This window comes from Clavelina lepadiformis, chromosome 2 (assembly GCF_947623445.1).
Source record: "Clavelina lepadiformis chromosome 2, kaClaLepa1.1, whole genome shotgun sequence".
Lineage (NCBI taxonomy): Eukaryota > Metazoa > Chordata > Ascidiacea > Aplousobranchia > Clavelinidae > Clavelina > Clavelina lepadiformis.
The window spans coordinates 4,397,008-4,409,745 of NC_135241.1; the positions used below are offsets into that span (position 1 = coordinate 4,397,008).

Genomic DNA, 12,738 nt, shown 5'->3' on the forward strand with positions numbered 1-12,738 from the left:
GAGGTGAACATAAAAAAGTTTGGTGTTCATGTTGATGAACCTCATGAGTGCAGGTGCCACACTTCCCACTATCTCCAGGCGGTGACGAATAATCACCGAGTTTAAGTCATTCGAAGGCTTTCTTCAGTTGGGATTGCTTCTTTACTGGCTTGTAACTCTAACGTTCTACAACGCATACTGTTTGTAGTATAACTAGTACTGCTATGATAGCAAGCACTTAAGATTTCGTCAAAATTTTCTAGTGAGATTTTGCTCCACATCTTATAGCATATTATCACAGGCTGTTTATTTTATAGCTTTGGTGTGGTGTTTGAACTACATTTTTTCTTGAAATAGTATAAGTGATTTTGAACATCTAGACTACACAGCCTGTGAAGAAAATATGAGTGTTTCAGCTTTCATTGACATCACCGAAACAGACCAGGTAGAGTTTTGCTTGTTAAGTTCGTTAAATAACTCACGTCTTTGATGCATGCAATGTAATGAAAAACTTGGACTCTCTTTTTTTTGCACTACCATATTAGGATTGAGTATTGAGGAATTATTACATCATAATTTCTTTGCTATTCCTTCATAGCTCCAAGTTGGAGTGCAAAAGTGTAGGAGACCGAAAACTTGGTTTATTCAGAATGAAGATTTTCAGAATGTTTTTAAAATTGTTTGTCATTTTCAAAATATAGACTTAAAAGGCATAAAGGATAGTTAGATACACTATTTTACAAGTCCTGGTAAATTTTCATATGTAAAATTGAGATTGGAAAGTTTTTAAGCTGCTTGAGAGATTTTAGATTCATTCACTTTTCAAATAATACACTTCTGATTTTTGTTACGCGTGGGGATTCTCACCCAAAGTGGAAAAATTTCCAATCCAGGTTAAAGAACAGTTAACCTCAAAATAGCTTGAGGGCATATAACAAACGATAACTGATAAATTAAGATGCCAATTAATCGAATGTAGTTGCTTGTAATTTTCATCTTTGTCATTAACTTATACACTCCCACAAAATTTTCGTAGATATCTGAATTGCGGGAGTATTTTGAAAGCAAAAGCATAAACGTTGCAAAAGTAACAACAGGGGAGTTATTTGATGAAGTGAAAGCCGTCATAACTGCAACATCAGAAATATGGAAGGAGAATGACCCAAAAGGTGATATTTTTTAATAATCTTGCTTTCATAACTTTTGGAGAGTTTTCCATTATCATCTGGTAGACAATCTACAATAGTCAGTGATGCGTATGCAAGCTTGTTTGATTTTATCTATATATTTTAGTCCTTATTTTACTCACAATTAATCTATTGTAAAAGTACAATGATCTACGTACGACATCTCTGATCATAATTAGTATCATGCAATAATAGTACGCATCTAAAACTGTTATAATTTCGATTCTTTAATTGCATTTCATTTTGTGCAGATGTAGAAGGCATCGTTAATAGTATCCTGTCGCTTCTTATTTTGTTTCCGTTGGAAAAGGGCAAAGAATTAGTCACATTGTTATGTCAGAATTTGATAATTGGGGCCGAAAGTGGAAAAGCCTCCATCAGTTTAAAGTTGTGAGTATAGGTGGCAATCGCTATCAAAAATATGTATATAAATTATAAATATATATGTTTGAATTTTGATAAAAATATTATGTTCATTCATATATCATACAGATAAGAAATAAACAAAATGTATGTCTTGCCTTGTAACGATTTTAACACAAGTATGTGTTAGGTTGCATAATTTGTTTCACGGCTACGATCCAAAGACGCCTTTTCTGTTCAATGTTTATTCTACCTGGATTAAAGTTGCCGGAAACAGTAGAAACATTCAACTTGTCCCAACCGATCTTGAACAGGTTTTCACTGATAGGTTTTCAAAGTACTTCTAACTTTACTTTTGCTGGTCGTTGTTCATGTAATATATCTCTTCACGGTATTCATAGGTTGTGTACGACTGTACGTTATCTTTGAAAGTTATTTGTAGTAAAAGTAGGCTTGTTGTTAAGTTAAGCTAGGTTGTTTCTCCAATGACTGAGTGGGTATAATTTTAAAGAATTTTGTTTCAGATTGAAACCTGGTTAAATTGGTGGAAGATGGGAGATGACGAAAGAAGGGAGCTTCTTCGTTTGCTGTATGGTGCTCATATCAATTGTGGCAAATCTGAAGAGGCTGCAACGGTGATGGTTAAACTCTTGGAGAGTTACACACAAGAAGATGCAGCAAAAGCCCGGGAAGATGCAATAAAGTAGGCTTGTGATTGTGCTACAAGTATATAATCTTCAGCATGTTTCTATGTAATATCTTAATGCAGGGAATATTGTGTATCGAGTTTTTTTGTTTCTTTTTTATCCGTAAAAGGAATGAAAACGATTTTGTCTGATAATCAACTTCATGAGTTGTTAAAGAAAGAAGCATTTTTCAGTCAGCATTCAGTATATGTAGTCTTGCTAAGTGCTTGTTAAATGTATCATCTATCTACTGATACATACTTAGTGACAATGTTGGTTTATGCAGATGTATAGTTCGTGCAATTGCTGATCCAAATACTTACCTTTTCGATCAGTTACTTGCCCTAAAGCCAGTAAAGTTTTTGGAGGGAGAACTTTTGTATGATGTAAGTGGTTGGTGGTCAAGCTTAATCCAAATGCATTTGTTTTGTAACGTTTTGCATATTTATCTTTGCTATTGGGCCCTGTATGTTTTATTTATTGCCCTGTTACATTTTTCAGCTTCTTAACATTTTTGTGAGTGGAAATATACATGATTACAAAGAATTTTATGAATCTAACAAAGAATTTGTTGAATCAAATGGTGAGTAGAGAAACATTGCTACTGCAAGAGATCATAAACACATTAGCTGTAACTACTGCAGTGCTTTTAATAACTTTTAAATCAAGTGTGTCTGTAAATTCGCTCACTGCAAAAGCTAACCATAAATGTTTTTGCCAAATTAAGCTGTCTTTTGGTCTGTCTACTACACTCCACCCATAAAATATTTATTCCCTTAAACATGATGTGGAAATATACAGGTGGTGACCAATTTTGAGACATTTCTATGAGGAGATGTTCTTAAAGCTGACAATATTGTTTCAGGGATGTCTCACAAGAGTAATCTTCGAAAAATGAAACTTCTAACTCTCGTCGATAGCGTTGGAGGTTCACGTGAAATTACCTTTCATGATGTCATGGATCGCTTGGGGATTCTCGAAGAAGATGTAGAGGAATTTATAATTGATGCGATGCAGAGCAAATTAATGCGTGGCAGAATCGACCATGTTAACAAGAAAGTTATCGTGAGGTATGGCGCCACAAGTTTTGTTTCGCCACAATTTCAAAAATTGTGTGTAAAACTTCAATATGTTAAGTTGAAGATGTACCATGTACATGAACTTATGAGATTTTCTTGTAACAATTTATTGCAGGTATAATTACAACACACAGGTCTATAGCAATGCTTTTGCTACTACTTGCATTTTTTAATAACATAATAAATAATAATAGGCGATGCAGAAAAATGTAATCGCTTACACGAAAAAGAAATACACCTTCTGCAAAATATACAATAAATAATTCCATTTATGCAAAAATAGTAACCCCAATTTTTGTTACGTTACAGCCAAGCATGTCAGAGAACCTTTGGTCGGCAACAATGGCAGTTGCTAGCGAGCCGCTTACAACATTGGCAGAAGAACCTGAAGCGAGTGTATGACAGACTACAAACCGTGCAGGCTCAAGGATAAACTTTCACCTTCGGGTCAAATGTCATGACCTGGGTGCATGGGCATACAGTGTTTATTCAGGGTTGCTCTCGGTCGGTGTTTTTTCAATTGACAAGATTCAAATAAAGAAATGTTCAAATTATAACGAACTGTATGGCAGCGAGCATAGCGAGTGCGGAGGTTGATTCTTTCACACACAACCCACACATTTTTGAAGCAGGATCCTATTTTCAGTATCCATTTTTCTCCGGTTAGGCTCTTTTCATAAATCATAGGACATTCCTAAAAAGCATTAACCAGTCGTGGTTGTGCAGAATGTTTTCATAGCTCCCGTACAGACGTCAAGCTTGGAAATAGCTGTAATTTAAACCGTGAAACTAACCAGTAATTTTTGAAGTACAACCAATTCAGATCGTATAGTGGATAGACAAAAATGCAAAATGCTCTAGAGCAGGGGAGGCCAAACTGCGGCTCTCGAGCCGCATGCGGCTCTTTGAGCCTTTCATTGCGGCTCTTTAATGAATTAGTATTGTTGAATTAGACATGCAATTTTCCCGGTCAAGACGAGTTGTTTGATCAGATTATGAAACGATGCGTTCTATCACACGTATTAACAATGGACTGATTGTTAGTAATAATCAAATGACACTCCGAAAAGTACATTATTGTACAGAAGTGTACTAACTTGTACACTGTAGTTAAGTAAACTGTCAGATTGAAGCTGTACGTCAGGGCTGACCTAGTTTTAAGGTTACGATTATAATATTAATAATTGCAAAAAGAGTTGGTGAAGCCCAGTTGGAGATACAAAATACTGTCATTACTCGTCACCCTGTTATTGCGAGCTGCTTACGTTATACAAAATGCAACCAGTGACCACGTAAGGATTTCTACAGTGCATGTCTTGCAAGTTTCTATGTTTAGGGAAATACCGGTTTGTCCGAAATTTCGGGATCCAAGGATGGTTTGCGGAGTACCGGGAGAGAATATCCGATTTCCAATCACGAATTAAGTAACCAGCGGAGTTTTTCTCCGTCTGTTTCACGCTTTCCTCGTCGTTCGACGCAATTGTAGCTGGGGCGGATGTCGAAGCTGACAGAGACCCAACAGCGACAGCAAACTTGGGTCCGCCGTTTCCAACAGCCAGGGACGGGAGTATTGGTTCACTGAATCGTCGTTCTGATGAAAATTTCGACAAAACTGATGCAGTGTCATCATCTGTGAACTGAACACTTGGTCTCCTGTAAGATGTAGACTTAACACCGTTGATGAAGTAAATACGTCGTCTCTCACTGTCAGCTGTTACGATCTTCGTTGCTGTCTCCGAAAAGGTGTTTTTCTTTGTTGGTGGTCTATGTGACGCTTTTGAATGTTCTAGATCCGTAGAATTGAAGTTTGAAAACTTGGATGGAAGCATGAATCTTAAACGGTTCTTGGCTTTTTTTCTAAAAATCTCTCTTCCCTTTTCACTTGAGCCGGACTCACTCTGTATTGTTTTATTCGATCCTGATGAAACGGAAAAAGTTGACGTTGGAATTAAAATGGGGGAACACAGTCTGGGAGTCATCCTCCGACGTTTTGCGGATCCCGGCGCCATCTTCCTACAATTGTTCCACGTAGGCTGATCACGTGTTGCACATTTATCTGACGACCCTCGGCTAAAACTCTCACTAAGCAGAAAACTTTTCTTTTGGTCAGAAACCTTCCACGAAACTGATTTTGACGCGATGGCGCTTGACGATTTACTCATATTTTGTTTTATGATTACAAGCGGCACTGCTTCACAGGCGGCACTGACTATGCCGATTGATTATTGTTAAACTGATGTACATCGGCTACGGGAACTTGTTTGATGTCGTAATAGCTTAAATTGAATACCTGAACGCGTAATTGTTAAGAGACAATACACTGATTTTCTCAGCACGCGCTGTTTGCACAATAGTATCCGGTCTCATTTTACTTTTGTGAGTTTCACTTTGGTATTTTATCGAGTACACTTGAGCGGCAAACTGTGTAATGTTCACGCGACCCTTCACCAATTGTCTTGCTCTAATTGATGAATGACGAGGCCTTTCACTGTTCACAATAACAGAGTGACAAAGAATAAGCATAAAGTAGGTATAGACAATGCTGTTCTTTTTAACAGTAATGTCGGCTTACAACTGTGAAATACCGTTGCAAGATATAGCTATCACGGCCTCTTAGATGCAATGACAGTGTAGAGCTCGACAACAACTGCTGCATGGTCAGTAGGACAAATGGGCGATTTGTATAAGCATAAAATTTTCAACTACGCAAAATTTATATCTCGTGGAATTTCCTGTTGGTACAATAGCCTAATTTGTTCACTTATAAAATCACATGTCGACGGTTGCTTTATTTATTAGAACGTTGATCCGGTGAACGTTGGTTTCTACCGCAAAAATATTTATAAATTAATCATTTTAAAGGAAGTCGCAACTTTGTGAAACGTTTTGTATTTGTAACTTTGTCTACTAATATGAGTTGTGTTAAATGAAAATATAAAAAAGAAACGTACGGTATAGGCTACGTTTTAAAGCCGTGTTTGATTTTCTTCGACCGCTATTCCAAAGCCATCTGATTCTTAACCAAAAATTTTTTTAAGATTTCAGTTTGACAAATGTGTAATTTTCAGAAACACTACTGAAATTTTTAATTACGTACAATTTATACTAAATCGAAAAATACTTCATCAAAAGAGCAACAGGTCCCACCGAGATTTGAACTCGGATCGCAGGATTCAGAGTCCTGAGTGCTAACCGTTACACCATGGGGCCGCGGGACTTAAGCCGCTCTATTGTCATACAAGTATCTCGATCGAGTACTTATACAAACATAGTGCCAAAGAGATCAATGTGGCGTTTCACTTTACATACTTTTCGCTTCTTTACAGCTTGTAAAAAGTATTAACCGTTACCGTATGCTGCTAATGCTATGTTATTTAGCTTAGTTATTTAGTTATGCAAGCTTGGCATATACTGTGACGGTTACGTCACGAGTCACGAGTTGTCTTCGAGATGCTTGAATTTGATTTTGGGATCTTGTAATTCAGTTGTTGACCAGACTTGAATTCTCCTTAATGACGTCAGATAAATTACCTCGCTTGAACTGGTGTGCCACATATAAATACCGATGTAATGTGTGCAATCTTTTTTTACCGTTTTCGATTTCACTTGTTACCAAGCGCAATGTAACATTCAGTAAGCCTTGCCCGAAGGTGAAAACCTTTGTGTCTTATAATAAATAAAATGGGAACTTTATCATTTAGTAATTTGTATAGACAGAATTTAAGCAACTAACAGCATAGTCACGCCGTTTGAGAAATGAGAACTCATATCATTGAAGGAGAAGCAAAACAAGTTATCAACCATCAATCGTCCTTGCTCATATTGCTACAGCCGCCAGCATACTCGGTCATTATGACAGATATGTTTGTTGTGTAATACTTCACACAAGTAATACACAAACGAAATTTAATTTGTCATAATACAAAGCACATTTATTGGTCGTTTGCTGCTTCCTACCACCTGTGACACCGGATTTCAAGGAGGCTTTAAGGCACACTACATATATTGCTTTTCTACTGGCACATGAGAGCCTGAAGGAAACACAACCAGAGAAGAAGGCAAAATCACTGAGATGTCCGGTGGTGGTGACCGGTGAACTTCAAAATTTAACCGAATTCGCCACATAGGCCTACAAAGAAAAAGTATAGCTTTGTTGCTTGTTGGGCAGAATTTAAACTCGAAACCAGCCGCTGATGTTTTTTTTATCAAACGCTCAAACCAACGCGCATGTTGTGGTTATCCCATGCCAAGTAGGAATTTTGCATTGGCGTTAACATTTGTTTAAGTGCAGCTTCCCAGTTACTTGTTTAATTGTAAACGGCCAAAAACAACAAAAAATAGCCGAAAATTATAATTATAATACAAGTGTGACGAAAAAAATACACACACTGTCACTATCACAAAAGTGTAACACTATTGCATATTATGTTAATATTTTGTTCTAGTTAAATTGCTTTTACTTTATTAATATTGTTTTAGGATATCACGTATTTTGATTCACTGCCACCACTAATTTATAGATGATATATTACGCGCATTAATTGTAATTACGTTTCATGCATTTTGAATGTTTTCTTATGGTTGCGTCGTTGGTGTGTTTTTACGAGTGACCTACAAATACTGCTAGCCAATTATGTGTTGCGTGTTTTTCCTTGTGGTTGTTGATACTTCGCTTTGTTTGTGTTCATAGTTTCTCATATGTGTCGCGTTACTCCCTCCTCAGGCAACTGCGGCGTTCTGGGCGTGTTAATCGTCCCCATGTCTGGTGTGCATAGCTTTTGTATTTGGATTCATTCCACGTTTGGGTTAGCGACCGAACGGACGTGTTTTTGTTTTTGGTGCGCCCTTGTTTTATGCTGGTTTAAGCTGTGCCTATCTTAGAGTTTCATTTATTTCTCACGAGCCCACGGCACCAATAGGCTCATGACAAATAACACGCTTGGTCTATTATTTGTTTAAAATATCAAAAAGAACGACGAATGCGATTTTGCAACTTCAAAACGCAAAAAACTACATTGATTAAAAAGATTGAACTCGTTTTCATGGTGTAACGGTAAGCACCCAGAAGTCTGAATCTTGCGATCCAAGTTCAAATCTCGGTGGAACCTGGTTGACTTTTGATGAAGACTTTTCTTCCCTAAAAAGAAAAGAGACACTAAATGCACTTAATTTACGGACAAGAGGTAAAAACAGAATAATTCATATAAGGAATCGCGATGCCGCGCTACATATCATGTGACCATAGCTGGGAAACTTCCCGCAAAAAATAATTTTCTATATGATCACGATATCATTCAATTCAAGAAAAAGATGCAGGAGTTTTAGCCTCTAAAGACAGCACCAGGCCATAATGGCCTGGCATAAACGCCTGTTCTGATCACATGACAGTAATGTTTAGTCACGTGAAAGGTTGTATAAAATTAACGAAAAATAAGATTTTAAAGGTGACACAATATGTGGATTGTGACTAACTCCAGGCTACGGGAATCGATCCAGAAACTTACATACTCTCAGGCAAATTTACTACCACTTTTCCACAGGGAAAATTTGCTCCAGCAAACCTTTTTTAATCACATAAAAAAAAAAAAAAATCTATCAGAAGAAGTTAGAGAACTGATGGAAGACAGGAGCACTTAAATTTCCAAAATTAACTTAAGTTTATGCGTAGAACGAATACAATAGTTAAGACATTGTATGAATCATTTTATGAATCGCCAATGACCACTTTTATTAATTTGTCAATGATCAATCACATGTTTCATTTTAACTTGATTACCACGTTCGTTCTTCGTATGAGTCGTTCCTGCCAGCACTTTACTCCTGATCATAAAGTGACTTCTACTTAAACTGTTTCGATGACAGCGTCGCGTCTTGAACCCAAAATCGTTGGCAATTAACCAGGATTCCAGTCTGATGTTCCATTGATTCCACTGTACCACCGAAGGTTGCCAGTTCGAAGTAGTGAAATAGTAATGTTATAACGTAGCATCGTTTTGAAAACGTAAAGCTCCAGATATATTGAGGCCCAGCACGCTTCTGTCATTTTACGAACAACAGAAATATTAGACACCAACTGACACACGTACAATCATAAATAACTTCCATAGCTAATAGCTATCTTCCGCCATACGCTCTCTTGACCTATTGATTTCTCCCCTAACATATCCAGAGATGGGTAAAAACTTGATTGGGAGCGATTTATATATAACGGAATAGGTAGGCCTGCTAATAGTACCCATTTCCTATGACTGGAGCTGCCCTTTTTATTTTGACTACCGGTATTGGTCTAAGTCCAAACTTCCAAAATTTTACGAGGATTAAAACGATCTCGGCGATTGAGTATGAGAAAATCTGATTCAAACTTTAAAATAAACAATATTTTTCGAAGAGAAGGGAGAGTTAAAGAACGGTATTACTCTAATTGTAAAAACAGTGTTGGAATTAAAGAATTGAAGAGAAGTAGAGAGGAAGCGGAGAAATCCATTTTAAGGTCTTTAGTATGACCCAAAAGGAAATCGAACCCGGTCTACCGCACTGATGACGAACACTCTAACCATTACGCCATTGAGCGGTTCACTCATGTTTTTTTAACATCCCTGCGAAGTGTTAAACGCTTTGGGACTTCTAGTTATGGTAACTTTTTTGGCACAGACTGAAAGGTCACGAGGTTATCAATGACATGATTTGACCCTTTTAAACCATTTCAATCGGATCTCTTCAAATATGGATAAAATAGGAAAGGTTGAGTGGAGTAGAAGGCCTACGCACAAGGTGAGAGAGCTAAAACCCTTTGATAAAAATTTTTCATAGATAATTGAGATAAGTTGTAGTTAAGGACGGGCTCGGGTTCCGTGGCATAAAATTAAAGAATAAAAAGGCCCTTTCAGTCAAATTTTTAAGCAGAAATTTTTTTGTGAAATGGTCCAAATGAGTCGTGGTGATTATTCTATCAGCACTGCACGTAACGTACAGTGAGTAGATGACAATATAAACTGCTTTTGTACAAATTTTGAAAGATATTTCGACAAAACTGTACAATTCATAACAATTTACCCTTGAAAGGGGATTTGCTAACCCAACTTTTCCGAAAACTTTTTAATTGTTTTGCAACGTAAGATTTACAACTCGGGTGTATTTTTGTCTGCAGCAGACGTGTTTGTTATGAGTAACACCATTGCGGAAAAGGCAGTCATCAGGCACTTGTCCACATGAAGGTAACTGAAATTAATCATGCATGTTTTTGCGAGACGTGCACTTTATGTCGTGAAAGTTCTCAGTAGAAAATTTTGCATCTTGCAAAAGCAATCTCTGCCAAATATCAAACAAACGGAAATCAAAGCGTCTGAGCGTGCGATTAATTGTATTAAGCGTCATAACTTGCTCACAACACATCGCAAACGTTATCGTACATACTGTAAGGCTATTGGCAACAGCCATAAAATTGAACAGTAGGCTTACTATAAATAGCTGGTGAAAATGCCGAGGTCTCAATTGTAAGATTACATTCAAGATGAAGGGATATCTAATTCTTTTTGTCTGTCTGTTTGTAACCATTCATTTTGCAGGTAGGTTATTGAATGGTACAGTTGTAATGTACACTGTGGCAAATAGGTTACATGGCAAGTGAAATCATCAGTACAAAGTTTCACCTTTTAACCTTTTAAGTTTTATGTACACAGGTTCGTCTTACGCTTCACCATGTAGCCTTCAACCAGATAGTGGACGTTGTCTGGCGTACTTCGTGAAATGGTAAGCCAATAAACGCGCAGCATGCAAAATGGCCGACGCTCAAAACTAATTTTTGTTACTACACCTGAAGAAGCAAGTAAACCTTCAGAGTGCCAACCTATATCTCGTTTTTATTTTACTCAAAACTAAGTAACACAATTTATCAATGAACGTAATTTCAATTAACACAAGTGATGACTAAGTTTGCGTTGAATTTTTCCTGAAGTCTACCCAAATCTAAACTAATTCGTGGTAAACTTTGGTAAATAACGAAATTATTGTCTATTTACGTATATCAGGCACTTCAACTACACTTCAAAGAACTGCGAGACATTCATCTGGGGTGGCTGTGAAGGCAACGACAACAGATTTGATTCAGAAGCCGAGTGTAAAAAGGAATGCTGTACGATGACCTAACTAAAAACACTTTAATAGTTAACTATAGCTATGGAATTACTGCTGCAATATTGCACTTGAAATTGGGTCGTGAAGTACTTGAAATGTAGCCCAATGAGGAGTGTTACAAAAAACGTATAACAAAATTTTTATAAATCTAAGATCTTAATAGATCATATAGATATACAATCCTGTTATATCATGAAAATACTAATATTAAATCCGCGTTTGCAGATGACGTCTGCGCCCTTCCTAAAAAACGTGGACCCTGCAGAGCAAAACTTCTACGATGGTACCAATTTTTATTACTACACTTAAACGTAAATTTTGAGCTGTTTAGAAATCATATAGGGTCGACTTCAAATAACATCAATGAGTAACAACATCACCTCGGGTTAGGTAGACTTATTTTTTTGTTATGTTGCAGGCGCTACGATCCTAAAACAGGGCAATGTGTAAAATTCTTTTACGGTGGATGCCGTGGAAATGCAAACAACTTTAAAACAAGAGAAGATTGCGAGGCAATGTGTCCAAGTAAGAGAAAGAATTTGACGCAAAAAATAACTAACTGTTATCGTTTTTATTGTTTTATAAAATGATTATTTTCAGATTGTGAAATAAAACCGGACAATGGATTGTGCAGAGGATCCTTCCGCAAATGGTGAAAGTGCATGTAGCTGGATTCACAAAATCCAAAGTTTTAAGTTTTTCAATTCTGTTTTTCCTGTAACCTATAGCGAGACGGTTTCCGTGTCTCAGAAATGTGTCCAAGTTGTGTACATTCGTAAGTTAATAGCAGTTATAACGACTTTACAGGTATAGTCATCGTGGAACATGCATGGTTTTTTACTACGGTGGTTGCCAAGGAAACTCTAACAGATTCAAAACCGAAGCGGATTGTCAAAATCACTGCGGTATATGACGTCACTTTTTCGTCGCTGGGCAAACCGAGAAAACAAAAATCTTGCTTTTATCAGTAGTTATATCATACGGTGCGGGCTTTAAACTGTTTCTGATGTTTTTATAGAACAACGACCCGTGCCCCTCGTATGCAACTTGCCTTCCGATCCTGGATTATGTTACGGAAATTTCCCTCATTGGTAAGTCAGCCGCAATCACAGAAATAATAGCCATAAATAAATTGTGTTTAAACAAAACAATGAGCAATTTTTAATTTTTGCTTTTTATTTTTCCAGGTACTTTGATGGTAAAAAATGCTCTTCATTCACCTATGGCGGTTGTGGTGGAAATGGCAACAGATTTGTCACCGAAAAAGCTTGCCAAGATACTTGCAAGTAAACAAAGAATCGAACAGAAAAG

General features: G+C 37.0%; 2 protein-coding genes and 1 non-coding gene across 3 annotated transcripts; 2 read left to right on the forward strand and 1 right to left on the reverse strand.

The window, feature by feature from the left end:
* The first annotated feature begins 261 nt into the window (after positions 1-261).
* On the forward strand, positions 262-3,851 carry LOC143445611 (eukaryotic translation initiation factor 3 subunit M-like). The gene is made up of 9 exons (XM_076944836.1): positions 262-424; positions 1,016-1,148; positions 1,418-1,556; positions 1,720-1,843; positions 2,054-2,232; positions 2,502-2,601; positions 2,717-2,798; positions 3,081-3,285; positions 3,604-3,851. The coding sequence occupies exons 1-9, from the start codon at positions 383-385 to the stop codon at positions 3,725-3,727; spliced, it is 1,128 nt and encodes a 375-aa protein (XP_076800951.1). The 5' UTR covers positions 262-382; the 3' UTR covers positions 3,728-3,851.
* A 2,581-nt stretch (positions 3,852-6,432) lies between these two features.
* On the reverse strand, positions 6,433-6,504 carry Trnaq-cug (transfer RNA glutamine (anticodon CUG)). Its single transcript has one exon. It is a non-coding gene; the product is annotated as a tRNA-Gln (tRNA).
* A 4,195-nt stretch (positions 6,505-10,699) lies between these two features.
* On the forward strand, positions 10,700-12,725 carry LOC143445138 (carboxypeptidase inhibitor SmCI-like). Its single transcript, XM_076944029.1, has 9 exons — positions 10,700-10,859; positions 10,974-11,043; positions 11,322-11,425; positions 11,653-11,710; positions 11,846-11,952; positions 12,028-12,079; positions 12,235-12,332; positions 12,446-12,518; positions 12,615-12,725. The coding sequence occupies exons 1-9, from the start codon at positions 10,805-10,807 to the stop codon at positions 12,715-12,717; spliced, it is 720 nt and encodes a 239-aa protein (XP_076800144.1). The 5' UTR covers positions 10,700-10,804; the 3' UTR covers positions 12,718-12,725.
* Positions 12,726-12,738: the final 13 nt, after the last annotated feature.

Coding starts and splice junctions, on each gene's coding strand:
- LOC143445611 (XM_076944836.1), top strand. CDS start 383: ATGAGTGTTTCAGCTTTCATTGACATCACCGAAACAGACCAG. Junction 2,602..2,716: donor AGGGAGAACTTTTGTATGAT/GTAAGTGGTTGG, acceptor TACATTTTTCAG/CTTCTTAACATTTTTGTGAG. Junction 3,286..3,603: donor AACAAGAAAGTTATCGTGAG/GTATGGCGCCAC, acceptor GTTACGTTACAG/CCAAGCATGTCAGAGAACCT.
- LOC143445138 (XM_076944029.1), top strand. CDS start 10,805: ATGAAGGGATATCTAATTCTTTTTGTCTGTCTGTTTGTAACCATTCAT. Junction 12,080..12,234: donor AGAGGATCCTTCCGCAAATG/GTGAAAGTGCAT, acceptor ACGACTTTACAG/GTATAGTCATCGTGGAACAT. Junction 12,519..12,614: donor TACGGAAATTTCCCTCATTG/GTAAGTCAGCCG, acceptor TTATTTTTCCAG/GTACTTTGATGGTAAAAAAT.